General features: G+C 48.0%; 1 protein-coding gene across 2 annotated transcripts in view; it reads left to right on the top strand.

Annotated features, from left to right (window-relative positions):
* Positions 1-10,738: 10,738 nt before the first annotated feature.
* The window catches only part of FBLN5 (fibulin 5), a 69,898-nt gene continuing 59,299 nt past the window's right edge, over positions 10,739-21,337 (top strand). Inside the window, exons 1-4 of one of the 2 annotated variants that reach the window (XM_084879326.1) lie at positions 10,739-11,160; positions 15,304-15,358; positions 16,937-16,988; positions 20,302-20,556. In XM_084879326.1, the coding sequence (XP_084735452.1) occupies positions 11,144-11,160; positions 15,304-15,358; positions 16,937-16,988; positions 20,302-20,556 (379 nt within the window). In that variant the 5' untranslated portion in view covers positions 10,739-11,143. Of the gene's footprint in view, positions 11,161-11,343; positions 11,674-15,303; positions 15,359-16,936; positions 16,989-20,301; positions 20,557-21,337 lie in introns of those variants that run through there. The other variant, XM_084879327.1, reaches the window with a different exon arrangement.

Here is a 21,337-nt window from a genome sequence, read left to right as displayed (position 1 = left end):
GCTGCTGACTTTTTCTTTAGAAGGGGGAGAAATGACTTACACATGTTGTTTATAGCAGCCGTTGATCAACTACTGAAGCTAATGTCTTCAAGTGCTCGCCGGATGTCTGCTGTGAGCATACTGTTTGAGCCTTGGAAATGTTAAGTATGAAGTTTTATAGAGGCTTACCGTAAGATAACGGATGAAAAGAGGATCTGAGAGGTTTTAGCCAGCCTGTTCAGAGGGGATATTATGCATCATCCGGCCTTCATGTTTCTGCAAGATGATCAGTAAAAAAATCCTGTCTTCGTTTTTCTGAGATGTGGAATTTGAATATTTTTAACTGTTCGTGCATTGTAAGGATCATAGGTTTTTAAGTTGGGAGGTGGCTTCTTTTGACTTTTAACAGCATTACTTTGATGGAATTGATTTTTCTCATCTCAAATAACCTGTGTAATAAGCTTATGGGGTTGTAAACATCAAATGATGCATTCATTCATAGTATTTATTAAATGATAAATGTGCCACTTGTGGAAATGCTTTATAAAATCTAATTCTATACAGATGTCAGAACTTGAGATTATTATTGCCAAAAAGGGGGTAAGCATGTCAGGTGTGGGGGTATTGCCAAAGCCAAGAATTATTTCAAGAAGGTGGGAGAGGTGGGAGTGTGGAGTGCTTGCTGCTCCAGTGAGAGAAGCTTGAAAAGACTGCACTGGATCCTGGGACCAGGGCGTTGTTGGATCTGACTTGGTGCTGGCGGAATGGTGGGAGGAAACGCCAGTCTTCAGTGAGCTGAGTAGGTGGTGAGCCATTGGAGCTAAGTGTTTGTAGGCGACTCTTCTGAGAAACTACATTGTCAAGGGGAAAGGAACTGGGAGGAGAGAAGAGAATGGGGTAGAGGGAGAATTGGTTTAAGTTGGGAGGCTTAAGCATGTAAAATGCTTACGGGATGGAGAGAGCGGAGAGAAGAGTTCCTGAGAGGGAATGGATAGCACCGGAACACAGCGGAGGCATCGGCCTTGGATGGAAAGACTCCTTTGCTGGCACAGATGCAGTGGAAGAGAGGGAGATGCAGAGAGCAAATGGACTTGGGTAGTTGTGGGAATTTTCTTCTGTGGGATCGGCAGGGAGGTTTATGGACTAAAAATGAGGGGTGTGAGGCTTGAGAAACTCAGTCTAGTGGGAGAGAGCCTCATGTCCACGTTGCCAGAGCAGTGAGGGGCTGGGGAACCCTGGGCTGGCCCTGGCAGGCAAATGGGAGGAGGGTGTGGTGGTTAGAAGACGTAACATTTGAGCACCCTAGGGGGAAGCGAGCTAGCAAAGCTAACGTCCAGCGGTCCTGCCCCAACCAGTTCTAATGGAACACAAATGTTACTAACCTGAACGTGTTTTCCTGTCCTTGGGGCTTAGGTCATGTGAACATAGGATATGATATGATGGGAGGTTGTACAGCATGTTATTGTCATAATTTAATACATCCAACAAATTAAGAATCCTTTATAAATACACCAATATTTCTTTTGGAGATAAAGAAAAAATTCAAGAATGTTAATAAATGGATCACTTAAGGCAAATGTTTGACCCCTTAGTTTGTTTTCTGCCTTGGCTACTACTGTGCATCAAACGTTAAGCCCTTCGTGGGTTAAGAAATTAATAATTCGCACTATGATGATATTTTAACTGTGATCATTTTCAGCTGTGGCTGTTTTTACACGAGTTACTCCTCTTTTCAGCTCTAACATTCTTGGTCTTCAGTGAACTATTTCTGACCCTCAGAAGTTAAATCTCAGTGATTGAAAATATTTGTGAACTTAATGGAAGAGCTTGGTGAAGTTGTTTCCTAGTTTTCCTTGGGCTGTTAAAAATGTAATGCTTTTTTGTAGAATGTAAGGCATTTCAATGTGGAAGGACTTAGACTGTGAGAAGTTTTCCTCTAACAGTGGTGAGTCAATGTATATTCTTGAATGAATTCATTTCCCAAAGGGCAAGGCCCATTCCAGATGGTGGAGGGAAGCATTTCTTTTAAAGAAAAGAATTGGAAGCAAAGTAACATAGCTTTGTTTTAGGTTTCCAAGCAGCTCTGTCCGTTTAAGCATATTTAAAGCACCACGGTGTCATCTGTGAGTTAACACATTCATTTCTGTCTAAAAGGCAGTTCCAGGCCCTCTCCATTAATAAAAAATGGGGTGATGGTGATAAAGTTACACATTCTAGACTAATGAGGTAATTTTTTATTTTTGAAAACATATATGGAATGTGTAGTCTTTGAACATTTTTGGAATTATTTCAAAGTCATCTCCCTAAAGCATTTGGCATGCCTCGCACATGCAGGCTCACTAGATGTATGCATTCAACCCGTGGCGCTCTTTAGGATCACACTCGCCAACTGTCGCTCCCGTGTTGAAAAGTACTGATGGTTGAAATCAGTTCTCCGTAGAGTTGCTACTTGAGGAATGGATTTCCATTTTTTAAAGTGTTTTCACTCTTAATTTTTTCCCTTGAAACATTAGCTTTACCTGGAAGTAATTTTACTTATGCCTTTATCCTTTATTTGTGGGGTTTCAAATATTTCAATCATTCAGGAATAAACAAAAGGGTATTAGGACCGATGGACATCTGGCTATGGTAGGGTGAAGAGGTCAGCCAATCCTCCCTGCAAAAAAAAACATGTAACCAAAATGGTGAAAGACAAGAAATGGAAAATGGTTGATTTTTTAAAACCATCTAGACTCTAGAGCTTCAGGTAAGAACCACTGGAGTCCGTAGCTTCCTGCCTGAAGCTCCCCAACTCTCCTCTCTCCCCCCACCGCAGCCAGTCTGAAAACCAGCTGCTTTGTAGCCCGAGGGCATGAACTCCATGGAATGGAGTGGAAGCTGAGCAAAATCCATGACTTTGCCAGTTAAAAGTGGTGAACTTGGAAGGAAACCTGGAGAAAACTCAGCTCTGCTAGGCTGCGGTTGCAACTCCAGGTGGGGCAAATGCCGGCCAGTGGAAATGGAATGAGGAGCTAAGAAAGCCGTGCCCAGGGAAAACCCAGAGAGCCCAGGAGAAGAAAGCTTCAGCCACCCAGAGCCTGGCCTGTATTTTCAATCTGCACCCACATTTATCGGCAGCGGCTGGAAGCCACAGGGGCTGTGTGTGTCTAATGAGCACAGCCTCCTGCTGACCATCCAGCCCTGTAGCAGCAACCTCTGGTAGGCCAGAGTGAAGGATTAAACTAATGATGTAAAACAGCAGAGACATCAGCAGCCACACTCTCCTGCAGGGAAGACAGATTTAATGTTAGCCCAAGCTGGTTTGGCTCAGTGGATATAGAGCGTCGGCCTGCGGACTGAGGGTCAAAGGTATATGCCCTGGTTGTGGGCTCGATTCCCAGTGTAAGGCGTGCAGGAGGCAGCTGATCAATGATTTTCTCTCATCTTTGATGTTTCTCTCTCCTTTCCTCTCTGAAATCAATACAAATATATTTTAAAAAATAATAAATCCAAATGTTAAAATCAGAGAAATACATCGCAATCAGTAGTTGCTACATATAATCTAAATTGTCCAGACTTCAATCAACAACTATGAGTAATGCAAAGAAGAAAGCATGACCCATACTCAGAAAAGAAGCTGTCCGAAGAAACTGTGTAGACCTACCTTTTGGATGTAGCCCACAAGAACTTCAAAGCAGTGATCATAAACGCAAAAGTTAAAGTCTGTTCACAGGATACCGAATAACCGCTGTATGTTCATACCCAGCTTCGTCAAATCTTAACATTATGCTGTATTGGAAAACATTTTTTTAACTTTTTATTAGAGGAAAATTTGAATATAGACACAAAAGTACAGAAAGTAACAGTGTACTCATCACCCACTTCAACAATGAACAACTCAGGATTACCAACTCTCATTTCATCCTGTACCACCACCCACTTCCCCTTTTAGTTTTGGAAGCATTTTCCCATAACTTATCTTAACGTTGTAATGAGCCAGTCTTCTTACTTTCTTTGGACAATAGAGATGGTCAAATAATGTATGCCTCTCCTCTCCCTGAATTCTCTAGGAATATTGTTGAAATATGACATTCCATCTGAATACATAAGAGAAGCTTACAAGGTCTCTTCTTCATGTGGTGTTAAAAGTTCTTTCTTTTATGCAATATGGTAATATGCTATAGTTGTAAAAATATTTTTTATTTTTATTTGGCAAAATTACAAGTTGATAGCATAGCCCTGGCCAGTGTGGCTCAATGGATTGGGTGTTGTCCCATGCACCAAAAGGTTGCCAGTTCAGTTCCTGGTCCAGGAACATGCCCAGATTTCAGGTTTGTTCCCAGGTAGGAGGCAGCAGATCAATGTTTCATTCTGACATCAATGTTTCTCTTTCCCTCTCCCTCCCCTCTCTAAAAAATCAATAAAAAATCCTTAAAAAAAAAAAAAAAAAAAAAGCTGACCATAATATTGTTACTTCTAATTTTCAAGGGTGTTGATTTACTGGTTTCTAAATTCAAGAATCTGGGAACCACTTTTGTATGTGAATAGGAAATGAGGTAATTTGAACATCATACTATTATAAAATTATATATATATATATATATATATATATATATATATATATATATATATGAAGCTAGCGACCTGAACACCAGAACGACTGATCACTATGATGCCCACTGCGGCCAGCAAACCAGCCTGAGCAGGGGGAGAGGGGGTAAAGCTGTCAGCCAGCCCACCTCCTGTAGCCCCTCCCCCCAGCCAGCTCCACTCCTGATCAGCCTCCCCCACACACACACTCCAATCAGGGGCAGGGATAGTCAGCCAACCACCCATGGCCCCTCCCCCAGGCCATCTGCCCCCATCGGCCCCCTGCACCCCATTTGGGGGTGGGTCTGGCCGGCCACCACCCACAGTCCCTTAGCATGGCCAGCCCCAACCCAATCACCCCTCCCCCCCCCCCCCCCCACACACACACACACACACACTCCAATCGGGGGCAGGGCCTGCTGGCTAACCTCCAGGCGTCTCCTCTTCCCGACAGGTCTGCCACCAATCTTCCCTGATTGGGGCCAGGCTGACCGAACCCTACTCATGCATGAATTCCTGCACTGGGCCTCTAGTGTTAAATATATTAACTTTGCCCCAAACATCAATATGTATTAAGTATCAGAAAACTAGCATACAAAAATGAAACAGAGAATGCCATTAACTACTTCAGTGCAACTCCAGCCCCATGGCAAAGAGTATGTTGGCCTAAAGTCTCTCTGATAGTGGAGCTCTCATAGTTTACACATGATCATATGTTAAAACCACAGTCAGTTAAAAGAAGCCATAAGAAAAGCCCAGGTGTTTTCATGATCTGCTGATTTTTCTGAGAATTCCAAGTATGTGCAGAAAGTCCTGGCATCCTTGAGCAAGTTGGTTGCAGTAAACTACAGTTTAGAGACCAAATGTAATAGGAGAAGCCATCCTGGAGCAGAAGTCCAAAAACCTGATTCCGACCCCTGTTCTGCTTACAATGATAGGACTTTGGGTAAATCAGTCCCTCTGGGCTTTACATTTGTAAAATTGGGGTACAGCAAATGATGTTTAAAGTTCAGGGATCTGTCACCTCCTCCAGGCAATGTCTTTGTGCCCTGCCTTGGCCTATGCACACCTACTTGCACTATAGGCTGACCAGTGACTCATGGTAAAAATAGAAAGTTTCCTAACCTTTATTGACCTACTGTGCATTGGCACCTGCTAGGTGCTTTATGAACACTATTTCCTTTACAATACCATGATGTTATTTTTGCCCCCATTTTATAGCTGAAAACCTGAAGCTCAGTAAGGTTAAAAACTTGCTTAGGTGCTGTATTTGTTAGGTTTCTCCAGGGAACCAGACCAATATTTTTTAACATTATGTGTGTTTAACATAAACATGACACAGAGGGCAGAAACTATGAAGGATGGGATTAGGACATCCAAATACATAGAAAATGTATGGCCCTGACCAGTTTGGCTCAGTGGATAGAGTGGACTGAATGGTCCCAGGTTCGATTCCGGTCAAGGGCATAAACCTTGGTTGCGGGCACATCCCCAGTAGGGATTGTTCAGGAGGCAAATGAATAGATGTTTCTCATAGATGTTTCTAACTCTCTATTCCTCTCCTTCTCCCTTCCTCTCTGTAAAAAAAAACAATAAAATATTTTTTTTTAAAAAAGAAAATGTATGCATTTTCAAGAATCTGTAGGTTAAAAGGTAAAAAACAACAAAAAAAGGAAAATATTTGCAATATAGATGACCATGGAGAAATCTCACTATAGAAACAAAGTTGGGCAAAGTAAAGATAACTGAGGTTCCTTAGGGTTTCTGGCTGAGCTGGCAGCTTGTCTCCGGATGACCATTTTCTGCTTTCACAATAAGAGAGAAACAGATTTTTAGCTAAGTACAGGTAGGTTCCTGATCTCAGAACACAGACTCCATCTCCCACTGGCCTTTGCAGTTAGGTGTGGCTATCAACTTCCATCCTGTGTGATGAAATGTAGGTGTGGTGGGGATAGTGCACATTTTGGACAATGTAGATCAACACTTTAGAGGTTGCTAAGCAACAGGATAGAAGGAACCTGAATCTCCAAACCTTAAAGGAACGGAGCTGCCATCCTAGCCCTGGACCACCAACCTACAGAATGTGACAACATGAGTCATTTTGTGACACCCGTTGAGCTATTTCTATTAAAACACACATCATCACGACCCAAAACGCTAAACCAAAACCACTAGTAGGGTGGAAACCTTTTGATTTTTATATTAGTTCTCGGAGTAAAGGAACTGCCCTGACTAGGTGACTGAGGAGAGGAAATGGATTTAGGGAAATATCTCACAAGGAGTTGAACATTTGGCTCTGTCCAGAAAGAGACATGTTAGGGATGGTGAGAAGGATTTGAGAGTCCTGCAAATGCTGGCAGTATATACCAATGCCCCATAACAGTTGCAGGACCAGTGACTCTTCCAGAAGAGGTGGTGAGGAGAGTAGAGAGGCTGGACTTAAGGGGGCTTTTTGGCCAGGGAGGAGGAGAAAGAAGAGGCTGAAGAAAATGCAGTCAGAGTGAGGAAACCAGGTTAACTTAAAAGTCATGGACATAAGAGGACAAGATAGATTATCAACGGACAAATCCTTCAAAGAGACAAAAGAACAATTAAAAATGAAGGGCATGGTATTTGGCCATGAGAGCACTAGAAAACTTATGAAGCACCATTGGGGGTGAACGGTGGCAACATGGCCAGATTTCAGAGAATTCCGGTGGGTTTCAGTGAGGTGACCAACATATGAACCCATGTGTCATGGGCACTAGCTGTGTAAGCAGGTCAGAGAAAGCAAGTGTTAACCCTGAGAAGGACTATATCTTCCAAGAACTCCTAGGGGTTAATTAGACTCAATTAACCATTGCTGGCAGGGGCCTCTCACACATTCTGCATTTCAGTGAAAAGCCACAGATGGAGCCGCCGGTCTCTTGCACTCTGCTCCTGCCCTCTGAGCCCACCTGTATGAATAGCTCCTCAGCTCATCTTTCCACTGTCAGACTGAGGCCTGTCTTGTCCAATTGAAACCGTCCCTCTATTTCCTCATTTGCATCTTTCCTGGCCAATCAGAGTGGCTTCATAAGGACCAATCAGGGCCATGCTATTTGGACCAATCAGACTGTGTGAATTTGGATTCCTAATTTGCATAACTGGACCAATCAGAGGCAAAGGCAGGACTTGATAAAAAGCAGTCTCCCCGTTGTCTGGACAGAGCCCACTTTTGGGGGGGCTCTCAGGTTTGCAAACTGATTATCTGGATAGGTTCTCCTTTAGGATACCCCATATTAGGGATTTCTGGTGGTATTAGATTGGTGGCAGTGAACTTTTGTTGGAACAAGGCTTGGTAAACTGGAAGAATGAGGACTCTAGAATCAAAAGGGCTTGGTTTAGGCTAGAGTTCATATTGTTTATTATCTGTGTGGCCATAGTGTCTCTGGGTTTGTTTTTTTTCATGTGCAAATTGGAGGGGGGGAGGGTTGTCAGAGGAGAGGGTGTGTGTAGAGTCCAGCATGGTCATGAACAGTCAGTCAAGTCACTTTCCCTGCTTTACATTCTCTCCTAGAAGGGCAATGTGATGTAATTACTTTTGAATAGTGAAAAAAAAAAATTTAATATTAGTAGTCAAAATATATCATTACTTTTATTAATTTTGTGAAATTTACCCCCAATTTGAAGCATCAGCTTAAAAAAGAAATAGCCCGTCTGTTTTCCAGTCCACAGCACAGTGTGGAAGTTGGGTTTCACTAGAGCCAGGAAGGCCCCACTCAGCAGGTGGTAACCTCTTACCTTGACGTTGCCGTTTACATTTTGTGAAGTTGTTCTATAGTTGTGATTGTATTTTGACTCCAATGGGAGGTGAGGTAGATGTTAACAACAAAACACACACACAACAAGCCACTTAGAAAAGGAAATGATGATATTCAGAAGCCACAGGGGTCACTTAGTAGTTCCTGCTCAACACACCTCATTTTCTTTAAAAAAATAGAATTGCTAGATCAGGAAATGCTATGATACTGTCCATTCTGAGGTCAGCAGGACATCTGATAAAATCTCCTACCAAAGCTTTGTGGACAAGATGGGGAAATGTAAGCTGAGTGAGAGAAGTGTGATGTACAGAGGAATTCACAGATCCTAACTGTTCACTTCCCTGTGGAACCAGCACCCAGGTCCAGAGTTAGCATATTCCCAGCTCCCAGAAGGCCCCTGGGCCCCTCCCAGTCACCACCCTATTTTGATTTCTATATAAGTGGAGTCATCCAATATGTACTCTTATGTGTCTAACATTTTTATTGGTTGCAGAATACTTCATTTTTGGAAGCTCTTACTTTATTTAACTCTGCTGGTACCCAACTGATGATGGACTTTGAGGTTGTTTACAACCTTTTGCTAGTGCGAACTTTGGGGGCAGTGAACAACCTCATAAATAAATGTGTTTAAAAAATACTTTATGATGCGAAATTTCTAATACATACAAAGTAAACAGAATAAATGGACACTCGACTTAGACAACTACCAACATTCTGTTAGATGTTGTAGAGTACTGTGGGGGCTAGAAAAGTTAATACTTTCCCTCCCACCTTCCGAGTTCTTCTAGCTGGGCTAATAAATCCACAGAGACAGGTTAACAGTAGGAAATAAAAATGTTAATACATGCACATGGGGATTCACATAATCGTGAAACAACTGTTTTCATGTGAGACAGCACGGGTAAATATGACATTTTGGACAAAGTAGAAAACGGGGAACGGAGCCTGAGATTTCAGCAGTGAGAAGGGGAGATTTATAGGTAGCCGAGGAAGAGCGGGACGCGTGTGGCTGGTGAATTTTTTCTAGCCCACCCAGCAATAGTGAGACACGAAATCCCACTAGGCTGCTAAGTCCCACCCCTACGGTTCCCTTCCCTGAGTAGGTCTCTCCCTCTGCATCTGCTAGGCAGTGAAGGAGTCGGGGTCAAAGGTTCTTTCTTAATTACCAGCTTTAGAATCAATACACCACCCGGGCAATGTGGCTCAGTGGTTGAGTGTCAACCTATGAACCAGGAGATCACGTTTCGATTCCAGGTCAAGGCACATGCCCGGGATTGCAGCCCGAACCCCAGTGTGGGGCGTGCAGGCGGCAGCCGATGAATGACTCTCTCTCATCATTGATGTTTCTCTCGTTCCCTCTTCCTTCCTCTCTGAAATCAATAAAAACATTTAAAAATAATTATATCCCGGAGGGCAGCGTCCATAGGATTCCATTCACTTGCCACAAGCAGGCCCTTCAGAAGGCTAGACCTGCAGCCTGTGCCTCTCAGCTGTGGGGCCGGGGGTCCTCACCTCTCTCGATGGGGGTAATATTTGGGGGGGGGGGTGGGAAAGGACCGCACAGCAGGTGGGCTTTGTGGAGGGGCCCTGGGGAAGGTGCAGGTGGGGAGGGAGGCGCTCGGACCCCTGCCGGCCAGTCCACTTTGGTCTCTTCAGGAACAGTGTCTCTGGGAAGACTTAATTTGAAGAAAGGGGTTCCAAAGCTTTAAATTAAAAAAAAAACCTTTGAAGCCACCCATCTACTGAATATAAAGGGCTCAGCATAGCACTTTGAGGATCTCACTATCGTCCTGTTTTCCCTGGCTGTGCTTTCCAAACTCTTTTCAAATCACCTTTTCAGTTGCTCGCATCACCTTTTCTGCTAACATCACCCAGGGACGCTTTTCTTTTTCAATGAAAAACACCACCACATTCCCCCCCCCCCCTGGAGCCGAATGGGGATAGCATGGACCTGTAACTGTGTGCAGGTGGAAGCCGGCCAACGGGCGATGGGCCGCTGCATGGACACTTTTTAATTCAAGCAAGACCGTCCCGGGAGCACCCGGTGCCGGCGGGGCGCGCGCCCGGGAAGGTTTGCTTTGCACAAGCCGATGCGCCGGCCTCCGGCCGTCCTCCTCCTCCTCCTGGAAAACCCGAGCTCCCGACGCCAACCCCGTCCCCAAGCCTCTGCTCCACTGGCTCTGCTTCCCCAATAAATCCTAAGACTCAAGTCTGAGCGCAAGTGATTGGAGAGGCAGCTGACTTTGCAGGGTGTCCCCAAGCCAGGGGCGCTGGGCCCCCTCCCAGGCCGCCCCGCCCCGCCTGGCAGGGGATGTCCTGGGGGAGGTGGAGGGTCCGGAGGCCTCCCCGCCCCGCCCCCGCCCCCGCCGCCGGCGGAGATGCTGGGAGCCCCAGTGCGGCTGCTCCCGGGGACCGGGCTCTCCTCCCAGCGCCGAGCCCTGGTCCTGGCAGACGCCCCGAGATTGTTGTGAGCGCTGTAATCTGAACCAGCTGTGTCCAGGCCGAGGCCCCATTTGCATTGTTTAACATACTTAGAAAATGAAGTGTTCATTTTTAACATTCCTCCTCCAATTGGCTTAATGCTGAATTACTGAAGAGGGCTAAGCAGAACCAGGTGTTCTCCCCGTCGGCTCTCCAGCGCTCGGCGGACCCAGGCTCTCCCCTCAGGCTCTGCCCTCGTCCTCTCCGCGCCTCGCCGTCCGCCGGAGGGACCATCAGCGAGCCCCGCGGCCCAAAGGCCGAGGCTCAGCTCCGCCAGAGGGTCCCGCCGCCGCGCCGTCTTTCTCCTCCGCTCCCGCGCCCGCACCTTGGACATGCCAGGACTTCAGAGGTGGGTGCTCCCTCCCGGGCTCCTTCCTCCCCCCGCCGGGTCTGGAAGCCTTCCTGAACCCCGAGGGCTGGGGAGCGGCTGTGCGCGGGGCCCGGCGGCGGCGGGATCCTGGAAAAGGCGTTAGCGGTGATGCAATGGCATCGCTAATTGTAAAAAGCTGCGCCTCTGCGCGCCTCCTCCCCAGAGCCTTCTTTGGGGAGTGGGCATTTTCTGCTCCGGCTCCGGAGTCCGCATCCCGCAGAGGCTGCACACGCCTCGGACAGAGCTCCGTCCCTCTTTCTGGTCCGAAAGGGCAGCACATCGAGGGTGCGGTTTTCCCAAAAATCCTTTTTTTTTGCATTCGGGAGACCGATTACTGGTCTCCCAGCCGCTCTTTGGCTGCATCGGCGGCTGGACGAGCGAAGGGGTGAGCTGCACCTCCCGGGCCACCGCTGCCCTATGTGTGGGAGCCAGGGGCATGCCACCCAGAAGCCTCAGGCCGGTGAACAGTGGGGACGGCAGACAGAGCTTCATGTAAGCAAACGGTTTGCTTTTCTTTGAGAAAACTGCCATTCCGGTGGAGGGATTCTTCAACGTGCAAGGGCTTTCATCTGGGTTCTATCTGCACGGTCTTTTATTGCGTAAACTCTTAACAGTGTAGCTGCTTTATTTATTTGTTATTTAAAATATGTTTTATTGATTTTTTACAGAGAGGAAGGGAGAGGGATAGAGAGTTAGAAACATCGATGAGAGAGAAACGTGGATCAGCTGCCTCCTGCACACCTCCCACTGGGGATGTGCCCGCAATCCAGGTACATGCCCTTGACTGGAATCAAACCTGGGACTCTTGAGTCTGCAGGCCGATGTTCAATCCACTGAGCCAAATCGGTTAGGGCAAGATGTAGTTGCTAGAAAGAGAGAGAGAGAGAGAGAGAGAGAGAGAGAGAGAGAGAGCGCTCATATGCTGAAAAGTAAGCTGTAATTATGTCATCCTGGACTGGGGACTCACAGCCCAGGTCTCCTGGGTCTCAGGATGGTGCACAAAGTGGGTGGTCCCTGTTTTCCAAAGTCCCGGGGACCAATGATGAGCATCAGGAGTTCCTGGTTTCCTTTAGTTAATTTTTGCAGTTTTCTAGTTTTCCGTGACAAGGTGCCACTGTGTGTGACCTGTGAGAGCAGCACGTGTGGGTACTGTTTCATTTTTTTGACACACCCTCTCCGTTAGCGTGGCCGGCAGCCTGGAGCTTACCTGGCCCCCAGGACCCAGCTCTTCCTGGAGGTGACCTCTCAGAGGGGACCTGTCTCCGAGGGCTCTCAGCCAGAGAGCACGGGGGAGCCGGGAGTAGGGGGAGAAATGAGGTTAGCATGCCTTTTCCACTCGCTCTTGAAGTCCACTGCATTCAGGCAACCTGTTCTGTCTCCAACATAAACGAGACAGGGTTTTATAACCAACCGAAAGGAAACTTCATGCGAAGAAACAGGAAAACATTGAAATTCATAATATACAGCCTGGAAAATAAATTTGTTATTGTTCTTTCATTCCTTCCAGATATAAATCTGGCTGTCGCAAATATCAAAAAGCCCTGGGATTTGGCTCTGTGCTTTATAAGGCCGGCGCTGTCTCCAGTGTGCTAGGACCTGGCTCGCGCGGCACTGAGAGGCAGTGAGACCTGGTGGACGCTCAGGGTCTCCTTTCTTTGGGCTGGAGACGAGGTGAAGGGCTTGGGCTTGCATCTTCTGGCGCCACACCAGGGTTTTGTTCCCTGCGGATGTCTCCTTAATTCGCTGGCCCACCACGGACCCAGAGCTGTTGATTCTGATGAGCCTTGTGTTATAGATGGAGTGGGCTTTGTAATCTATCCAACACCCTTTCCATGAAGGGAGGGATTGTAAAGTGGAGGTGTATTTGACAGGAAAAGGCCACTGAGTCCAACCAGGTCCCAGGTCCCAGGTCCCACTGCTCTAGCCACGAAGCCATCAAGGTCACCTCCTCCAGGAAGCCTCCCTGACCTTCCTGTCCCTAACTCCCTGCCTGGCTCTCTAGGCACTCAATGGGCATGTCTGTCATTGTCCTAACCAATGTGTTATTGATTCATGTGGCTCCCCAACCAGCTCTCTAGAGCAGCGATTGGGTCCTAGTTTTGTGGCTCTTCTGCCTAGGGCAGTGGTCGGCAAACTGCAGCTCGAGAGCCACATGCGGCTCTTTGGCCCCTTGAGTTTTTAGCAAAGGCCAGCTGAGGAGTACCATAGTTAATAACAATGTACCTACCTGTATAGCTTAAGTTTTAAAAATGTGGCTCTCAAAAGAAATTTCAATCGTTATCACTGTTGATACTTGGCTCTGTTGACTGATGACTTTGCCGACCACTTGCCTAGGGTTTATACCTGCAAAGAGTAGTGACTCAGACAAACCCTGTTGAATCATAACACCAAATAAAACTCGGCCTGTGTGTAGACTTTGTATATGTTTTTTACCGCCATAGTCACGTTTAAGCACTCGGTTCGGTAGTGTTAAGTACACCCACACTGTGGTTGTGCAGCCAACCTCCAGAATTCCTTTCACTCGCTTTGCAGAACTGACCTTTATCCCATTAAACAGTTACCCATTCTGTCCTGTCTCTGTGATTGTGATTGCCACAGGCACCTCCTGTAAGTGGAATCATACCATGTTTATCTTTCTGTGGCTGGCTTATTTCACGTTCCTCCAGGATGTGGCACGCATGTCAGTGTGTCCTTCCTTCTTAAGGCCGAGTCGTATGTCGTGGGACGTAGGTGCCACATGTTGTGTGTCCGTCCGCCCATCCATGAAGGAAAGGTTGTCCCCATCTCCTGGCTCTTGTGAACAGTGCTGCTTGGGAACGTGGGTGCACAGGTATCTCTCGGAGACCCTGTTTTTCACATAGAAGTGGGGGTGCTAGGTCCTAGGGTAATCCTATTTCTAACTTTTAAAGAAACGGTCATCCTGTTTGCCATCGCGGCTACACCATTGGACATTCCCGTCAGAGGTGCTCACGGGTCTCAGTGCTTCCCCAGCCTCACCACGCCTTCCCCGCTTTGCTGATTCTGGCTCTCCTGACGGGCGTGGTGCTCAAACGTTCAGTTTTGCAAGGTGAATGAAAGGAGTTCTGGAGGTGGTAGTGATGCTATATTTTTATATATATATATATATATATATATATATATATATATATATATATATATATATATATACACACACACACACACACACACACACACATACATATATTATTGATTTTTTTCAGAGAGGAAGGGAGAGGGATAGAGAGTTAGAAACACAGATGAGAGAGAAACATCCATCAGCTGCCGCCTGCACACCCCCCACTGGGGATATGCCTGCAACCAAGGTACATGCCCTTGACCGGAATCGAATCTGAGACCCTTCAGTCTGCAGGCCGATGCTCTTTCCACTAAGCCACACCAGTTAGGGTGCGATGTTGTATTTGTAAAGCACATTGGCAGCTATAATTGTGTTGGGAAGAAGTTTGTTGGGAAGAAGTTTGTGTTGTTGAAAGGTGGGAACCTCCGGCTCAGACAGGTTTGGTGGTTTGTGGATGTCAGAGCTGCCCTGTCCCTCTATTTCCTGACGCACCCTAAGTTTCCCGCTGTGCTGCTGCTCCTGTTGCCCGGGTCCCCCCTCCTCTGCTCCCTCAGGGGCACTATGGTGCACACTCCCACACTCCGGGATCAGGTGACTTCCCTGCGACACCGTCCTCCGGCCGGACCCCTGTGCCTCCCATTTGCACTTTTCTTCCTTCCACATCCGTCCGAGGGCGCGAGGCTCCTTCCCCCATTACCGTTTCAGAATAAAGATGTTTGAACTCAGGCTGGTCTCCCTGGGTGACGAGTGAGGTCAGAGCAGTTGGCCAATACGTTGTCAATACCCCAGCTGGCCGGGGCTAGATTTGTGCTTTGGAAGTAGCAAAAACCTTTTATTTAAAAAAATGCCGTTGTCACATTTTCTGAGCAGATGACACAGTGGGAATAAATGGGTCTGTGTGGGGTGTTGGGGTACTGGGGACCCCCATATAAGCACAAGGTGCCTCCCCGTTGTAAATGCCCAGCAGCGGGAGGTCCATGGGCACCCGCAGACCTGGCTCCTGGGAGGATCCTGGGCATTGATTCCGCCTTTTCTGCCTTTCGCAGGATTCTCACTGTCACCATCCTGGCTTTCTGGCTTCCACGTCCTGGGAATGCACAGGTGAGGCTTTTATGTTGTGAATCATCATCAGGGTGTCCAGCCACACATGTCAGCATGCTAGGATTTTTTTTTTGGGGGGGGGGGCTGGCAGGGGCTTTACAGTTTACCTAAATAGAGCCCTTCCTTACACAGAGATGGACGCTGGGGCTCAGGAAAGTGGAGACCTGATCTGGGTGATACAGTTCACACGTGGCAGGGCCCGATCCAAGGTTCTTATCATCGGATCCTCCTTCCTCCTCTGTGTCCCTCGGGAGGTGTCTGACTTCTCTGAGATGTTAAGTGAGATGTGCCCTGGTGTTCCGGGCAGCGGTGCCCCTGCATGCCTGCCCTTGGCATCACTCGGTGAGCCAGGAACCCAGCTCTCCTGAGGGTCGTGGGCAGCCTCCTGGCTCGGCTGCTCTGCTGAGCCTCCTCCCAGGAAGGCAGGCTAATCCGTCCTCTGCACACTCCAACCCTAATCCATCCTCTCCACACACCAGCCCTAATCCATCCTCTCCACACACCAGCCCTAATCCGTCCTCTCCACACACCAGCCCTCAGCTCAGGGAAGCCCCACTCCTGACCTGACGCCTGGTTCCCATAACACGCAGGCTCCGGGGTCTGCCCAGAGGGGCCACTGACTGTCCACCCCCATGGCGTTTTCCTTTCTCTTTTTAAAAATCGATTTCAGAGAGAAGAAGGGAGAGGGGGAGAGAGAGAGAAACATCAATGATGAGAGAGAATCATTGACTGGCTGCTTCCCGCCTGCCCCCTACTGCGGATGGAGCCCAGAACCCGAGCAGGTGCCCTGACAGGGAATGGAATCATGACTGCCAGGTTCATGGGTCGACACTCAACCACTGGGCCACACCGGCCAGGCCACGATGCTTTTCTAAATGCATAAAGTTGTAACTCACGTGGCGTGTGAAGCCGACAACCCTCAGGGACTGTGGCAGGTCTGTTTCTGGAAGAGTCTCTGTGTGATTGTCTTCTGAGGTTGAAATGGAGGCATTTCCCCATTCTGCTTTTCTTAGGAAACTGGCCACATCACCGTGTAGCTTTTATTTTACGTACAGACCTCAGGGTCTGGTGGAGGGTTTACAGGGTACACAGGACTGGGTGCTGAGAAGGTGAGATTAAAAGCATCCCAAGAGAGTGATTGCCCTTAAAAAGCAGTCATCTCCATTCCCAGAAGGGAGTGGATGCAGGACACGCCTCATCAGGCAGATCAGATGTGATTATTATTGCATTTCATGACCAAGTCCCAAGAATCATTTGCTAAAAATAGAGGCTTTGGAGCAACAGTGAGGGAGCTTTAAAAGTAATGCTGAGTATAAAAATCTGTATGAAAATGCAAAGAAAAAGAAGGAGGAGGAGGAGAGGAAGAAGAGAGAAGAAGCAAAAGAAGGAGGAGGAGAAGGAGGAAGAGGAGGAGAAGGGGAAATAGGCATTATAATACAAGTATTAGTATTATGGCTGCTTCCCCCCTCCCCCCCTTGACTGTATTTCCTGAACTTTCTGTGATGCCATTATAATGCTTTTACAGTTAAACAAAAATGAGTGAGTGAAATGACCTCGCCTCCTCCTCTCCCCCCACAGCAACAGTGCACGAACGGTTTTGACCTGGACCGCCCGTCGGGACAGTGCATAGGTAAGAGGCCACGGACGACCCTTCGCCGGGTGGGGGCGCTTAGTGACAGGATTGTCAGTCTGTGTTCGCCTTGCCCATGGGAGAAATCAGTGCCAGGGACGGATGAGGTCCATGACACCCTTCCATCCACCACCTTCTCTGTGCCCGTCACCTTAACCGCAGCCCTGGGAGGGGGCGAAGATGAGTAAGAATTGACTCCTGTTCCAAGGAGCTCTCTATCTGTCTTAGCTTCCTATGGCTGACATAATAAATTACCACTGACCTAAATAACACACATTTATTATGTCACTGATCTGGAGATCAAACAGGCTCTGCCAGGCTCATACTGAGGTGCCAACGAGGCTTTGTTCCTCCCTGGGGTGGGGGAGGGGGAGTCCATGTCCTCGCTCATGTGTATTGCTGGCAGAATTGAGTTTCTTTTTATAAATGGAGATACAGTTGACATATAACTTTGGTAAGGGTGACCTGTCCAACATGTTGATGTGATGTACACTTATCCATTGCAATATGATTACCACCATAGCGTTTGCTAACACTCCATCATGTAATTCCCACTTCTTTTTTTTTGTGGTGAGAACACTTGAAAGTTACTCTCTTAGCAATTTTCACTCACACAATACAGCACTGTTAGCGACAGTCACGGGGGGTGCATCAGGTGCCCAGAACTTACCACCTTATAACTGAACGTTCGGGCTCTTGACCAGCCTCTCCCTGTTTCCTCCGCCCCCAGCCCCTGGCCACCCCCATTCCTTCACTGTGTTTCTAAGTTTGGCTTTTTTAGATTCCACATGGAAGTGAGAGTACACAGCATTTATCTTTCCGTGTCCAACGTATCTCAGCATGATGCCTCCAAGACCCATCCCTATGGTAGCAAATGGCAGGATTCCTTCTTCCGAGTGACTGAATGACATTCGTGTGTGTGTGTGTGTGTGTGTGATAGTGTGATATCTTCTTTATCCATTCATCTACAGAGGGACCCTTAGGGTGCTTCCACACCTTGGCTATTGTGAATAATGCTGCCATGAGCATGGGAGTGTGGAGACCTCTTGGAGATCCTGTTTTCATTTCCTTTAGATAAATGCCCAGAAGCGGACCTGTTGGATCAGATGGTAGTTCTGTTTTTAACTTTTTGAGGAACTCCCATCCTGCTTGCCCGCAGACTTGGTTTCTTGTGGTTGTAGGACTGAGGCACCTGTCTTCTTGTGGCTGGTCGCTGAGGACCCTTTCCAGTTTCCCTCCCCCACTTCCTGGCTCACAGTCCCTCCCTCCATCATCAAAGCCAGCACCGTGCTGTGTCGCAAGCTTCTAATCTCTTCTCTTTCCGTTATTTCATCCTGACCAATCCCTCTGCCTCTTCTTCCACTTTTAAGGGCTTACACATGATTTCAGATGATCCCCTCTCAAGGTCAGCGGATTAGCAACATTAGTTCCATCTGCTACCTACTTCCCCTTGGTCAGGTAACCTAATGTAGTCATGGGGTTGGGACAGACATGTTGGGGGCTGTTCTCCTAGCACACCATCTAACGGGAGAGGTGCACCTGGGTACAGTGAACTCGACCAAGTTGAGGCAATAGCGACGGGCCCTGCAAAAGGAGGAGGTGATCCTCCTTTTGAATTGGATCTATCTATCTATCATCTATCTATCTATCATCTATCTTTCTATCACCTATCTAGATATATCCAATTCAATATATGTCCAATTATATATGAGAAGAATGAGTAGGATCCTGAGAAGTGGTATTACTGGCGGAAGGAACAGCATTAGCAAAGACCAGGGGTGGGAAGGACGTTGAGAGTGTAGAATAGTTTGTTGTGGATGGAGCATCAGATACATACAGAGAATAGGTAGCCCTGCCTCAGATATATAATATATATTTATTATATTTGGTTTAGGCCAAGTCGTAGATCTTTTCTGAGCTCACGTCAGCTCAGAGAACCAAAGGGGAGGCAGGTGGTTTAAAAAACTGGCAAGAGGTGAGGAATAAACCCTGCCCTGGAAAGCCGAGGTCTGAAGGGGATGTGGCTGTGCCCAGGAGCACAGAACAGGGAAGCACCCCTCTTTTCTGACCCACCAGCGTTTTTTAAAAAAATATATTTTTTATTGATTTCAGAGAGGAAGGGAGAGGGAGAGAGAGATAGAAACATCAGTGATGAAAGAGAATCATTGATTGGCTGCCTCCTGCACACCCCACACTGGGGATCGAGCCCACAATCTGGGTATGTGCCCTGACTGGGAATGGAACCGTGACCTCCTGGTTCATAGGTCGACGCTCAACCCCTGAGCCATGCCAGCGGGGCCTGCTGACCCACTAGTTTTATGGGTGAGTTCACACTTGCAGCTACTGAACGGGGCATTCAGAGCCTCAGCATCTCTCATCCCCAAGGTGGGAGCTGGCTGGAGTTGCCAGGTGAGATGGCTGGGAGGAGCTGTCAGCATTCAGGCATTTCTCCCCCAGCCTCCTGTCCCACAGGGAGCAGCCCCCAAGGCTAGCGTGGGGGCCCAGTGTGGAGGGCAGGCCAGCTGCTCAGGCTGGAGCCAGAATCCAGGCCTCCCCTGCCCTGGCCTGGCCCCGGAAATCAGGTTTTCTGGAGCACCCACCTCCCCTTCCGGGCATAGCTAGCAGCACACCAGCCTGGCCGGAAATGGGCCGCATTGCTGGTACGGTGTGAGCTGACTTTCAAGTAAGGCTCCGCTTTCTGAACAAGTAACCAGCTCTCGGCCAAGCCTTGTCTTTCTTGAAGCCAGGGATGCTCTCTCGGGCCCAGCTGCGATTCGGAGTGGAAATGGGAGCGATTCTTCGGTGGGTCCCCTTGTTTCCTGAGTATCCTGTGGGCACACCAACGCAAGAGGCCACGCCCACAGATAAACCCTTTCTCTCAATAGTTACATCTTTATCTTTACCGTCACCTTCTATTTATGCTAATTGATGGTGTTTTTCATTTACTGTGGTCACGTAAAAGTTTTAAAAATTTATTTACTCCAATTTCAAATGTGGGTTCATTTTTTTGAAAGTACACCTGGGTGCAGGGAATGGAGATACAGGCGTACTTAACTGTATTAAGCACGATAATACAGGTTTTTGTGGATAAGGCCGAGGCCGTGGTGGTGGTATTTGATGGCTGATGTTTGGGTGGCGCTGGTCCATTTGACTCTACGTGGCTAACCTTTGGGAGTACCTGTGGGCGATGAGCCAGGCACTGTGTGGGCGCCCTTGCTGGCCGAGTGTTGGGGTTCTCCGCAGCTCTGCCTCAGTGAGCCCCGGGCACAGCGTGGCGGGGGCCGCTGACGCCCGTCCTTTCTGTGGCTTCCAGATATCGACGAATGCCGCACCATCCCGGAGGCCTGCCGGGGAGACATGATGTGTGTGAACCAGAATGGCGGTTACCTGTGCATCCCCCGGACAAACCCGGTGTATCGGGGGCCCTACTCGAACCCCTACTCCACCTCCTACTCAGGTCCATACCCAGCAGCCGCCCCACCGCTCCCGGCTCCAAACTACCCCACCATTTCCAGGCCTCTCATCTGCCGCTTTGGATTCCAGATGGATGAAGGCAACCAGTGTGTGGGTGAGTAGCCAGCATGTGGGCCCCCTGTCCACTGTGCCCGGCGAAGGCCACACCCGAATCCAGCAGGTTCACCCCAACTGGTTATTAGCTGCCCTGCCATGCACCCTGAAACAATGACTTGCTCTCTACATAGAGTTTTCACTCTTATCGGCATGTCTCTGGAAACATTCCCACCTAGGAGTAGCTTAGTTTGCTGTGTCATTGACAGTTCTCCAGAAAGCCAAGTTATCTGCCTGCTTATCTATCTATTGTATCTATTTATCATCTATCTATCTATCATCTATATCTACCTATCACCTATCTACCTATCATCTAACTACTTATTTATTTACCTATTTATCATCTATCCATCTACCTTCTGATATTATCTATTTATCCTCTATCTATTTAAAGACCAGGTTCCTATTTTCCCCTGTGCAATAACAAATGCAACTTGTCAAACTTAGTAAGTGAATCCCAGAATGAGATCAAGACAGGACTGGCGATTTCTTTCCAAGACCCCTCACTGGTGAATGGAATGTGTGCTCCTGAAATAAAAGAGGCCTCGGGGGCCAAGACCAACTTGTCTGGAAGGACAGTGGGTTCCTTGAGTGGGGACCAGTGCCCTCTTGGCCAAAAGGAGCCTTGCTGATGGGGGCTGGTAGCCTGAGTAGGTCTCTGGGAGGCGTTTGCCTTGAGGTCCCAAAGGAGCGGTGAGTGTGTGATGGAAGCCCCTGTGAGCTTTGGGAGTCGTTGGCCAGGGTGACCTTGGCAGAGGGTTACCTGGCATCCTTCCTGGTCA

The sequence above is a fragment of the Pipistrellus hanaki genome (genome assembly GCF_964339955.1).
Source record: "Pipistrellus hanaki genome assembly, chromosome: 1".
Lineage (NCBI taxonomy): Eukaryota > Metazoa > Chordata > Mammalia > Chiroptera > Vespertilionidae > Pipistrellus > Pipistrellus hanaki.
The sequence above is the reverse complement of the archived record's forward strand: the minus strand, read 5'-3'. Positions and strand labels throughout refer to the sequence as shown.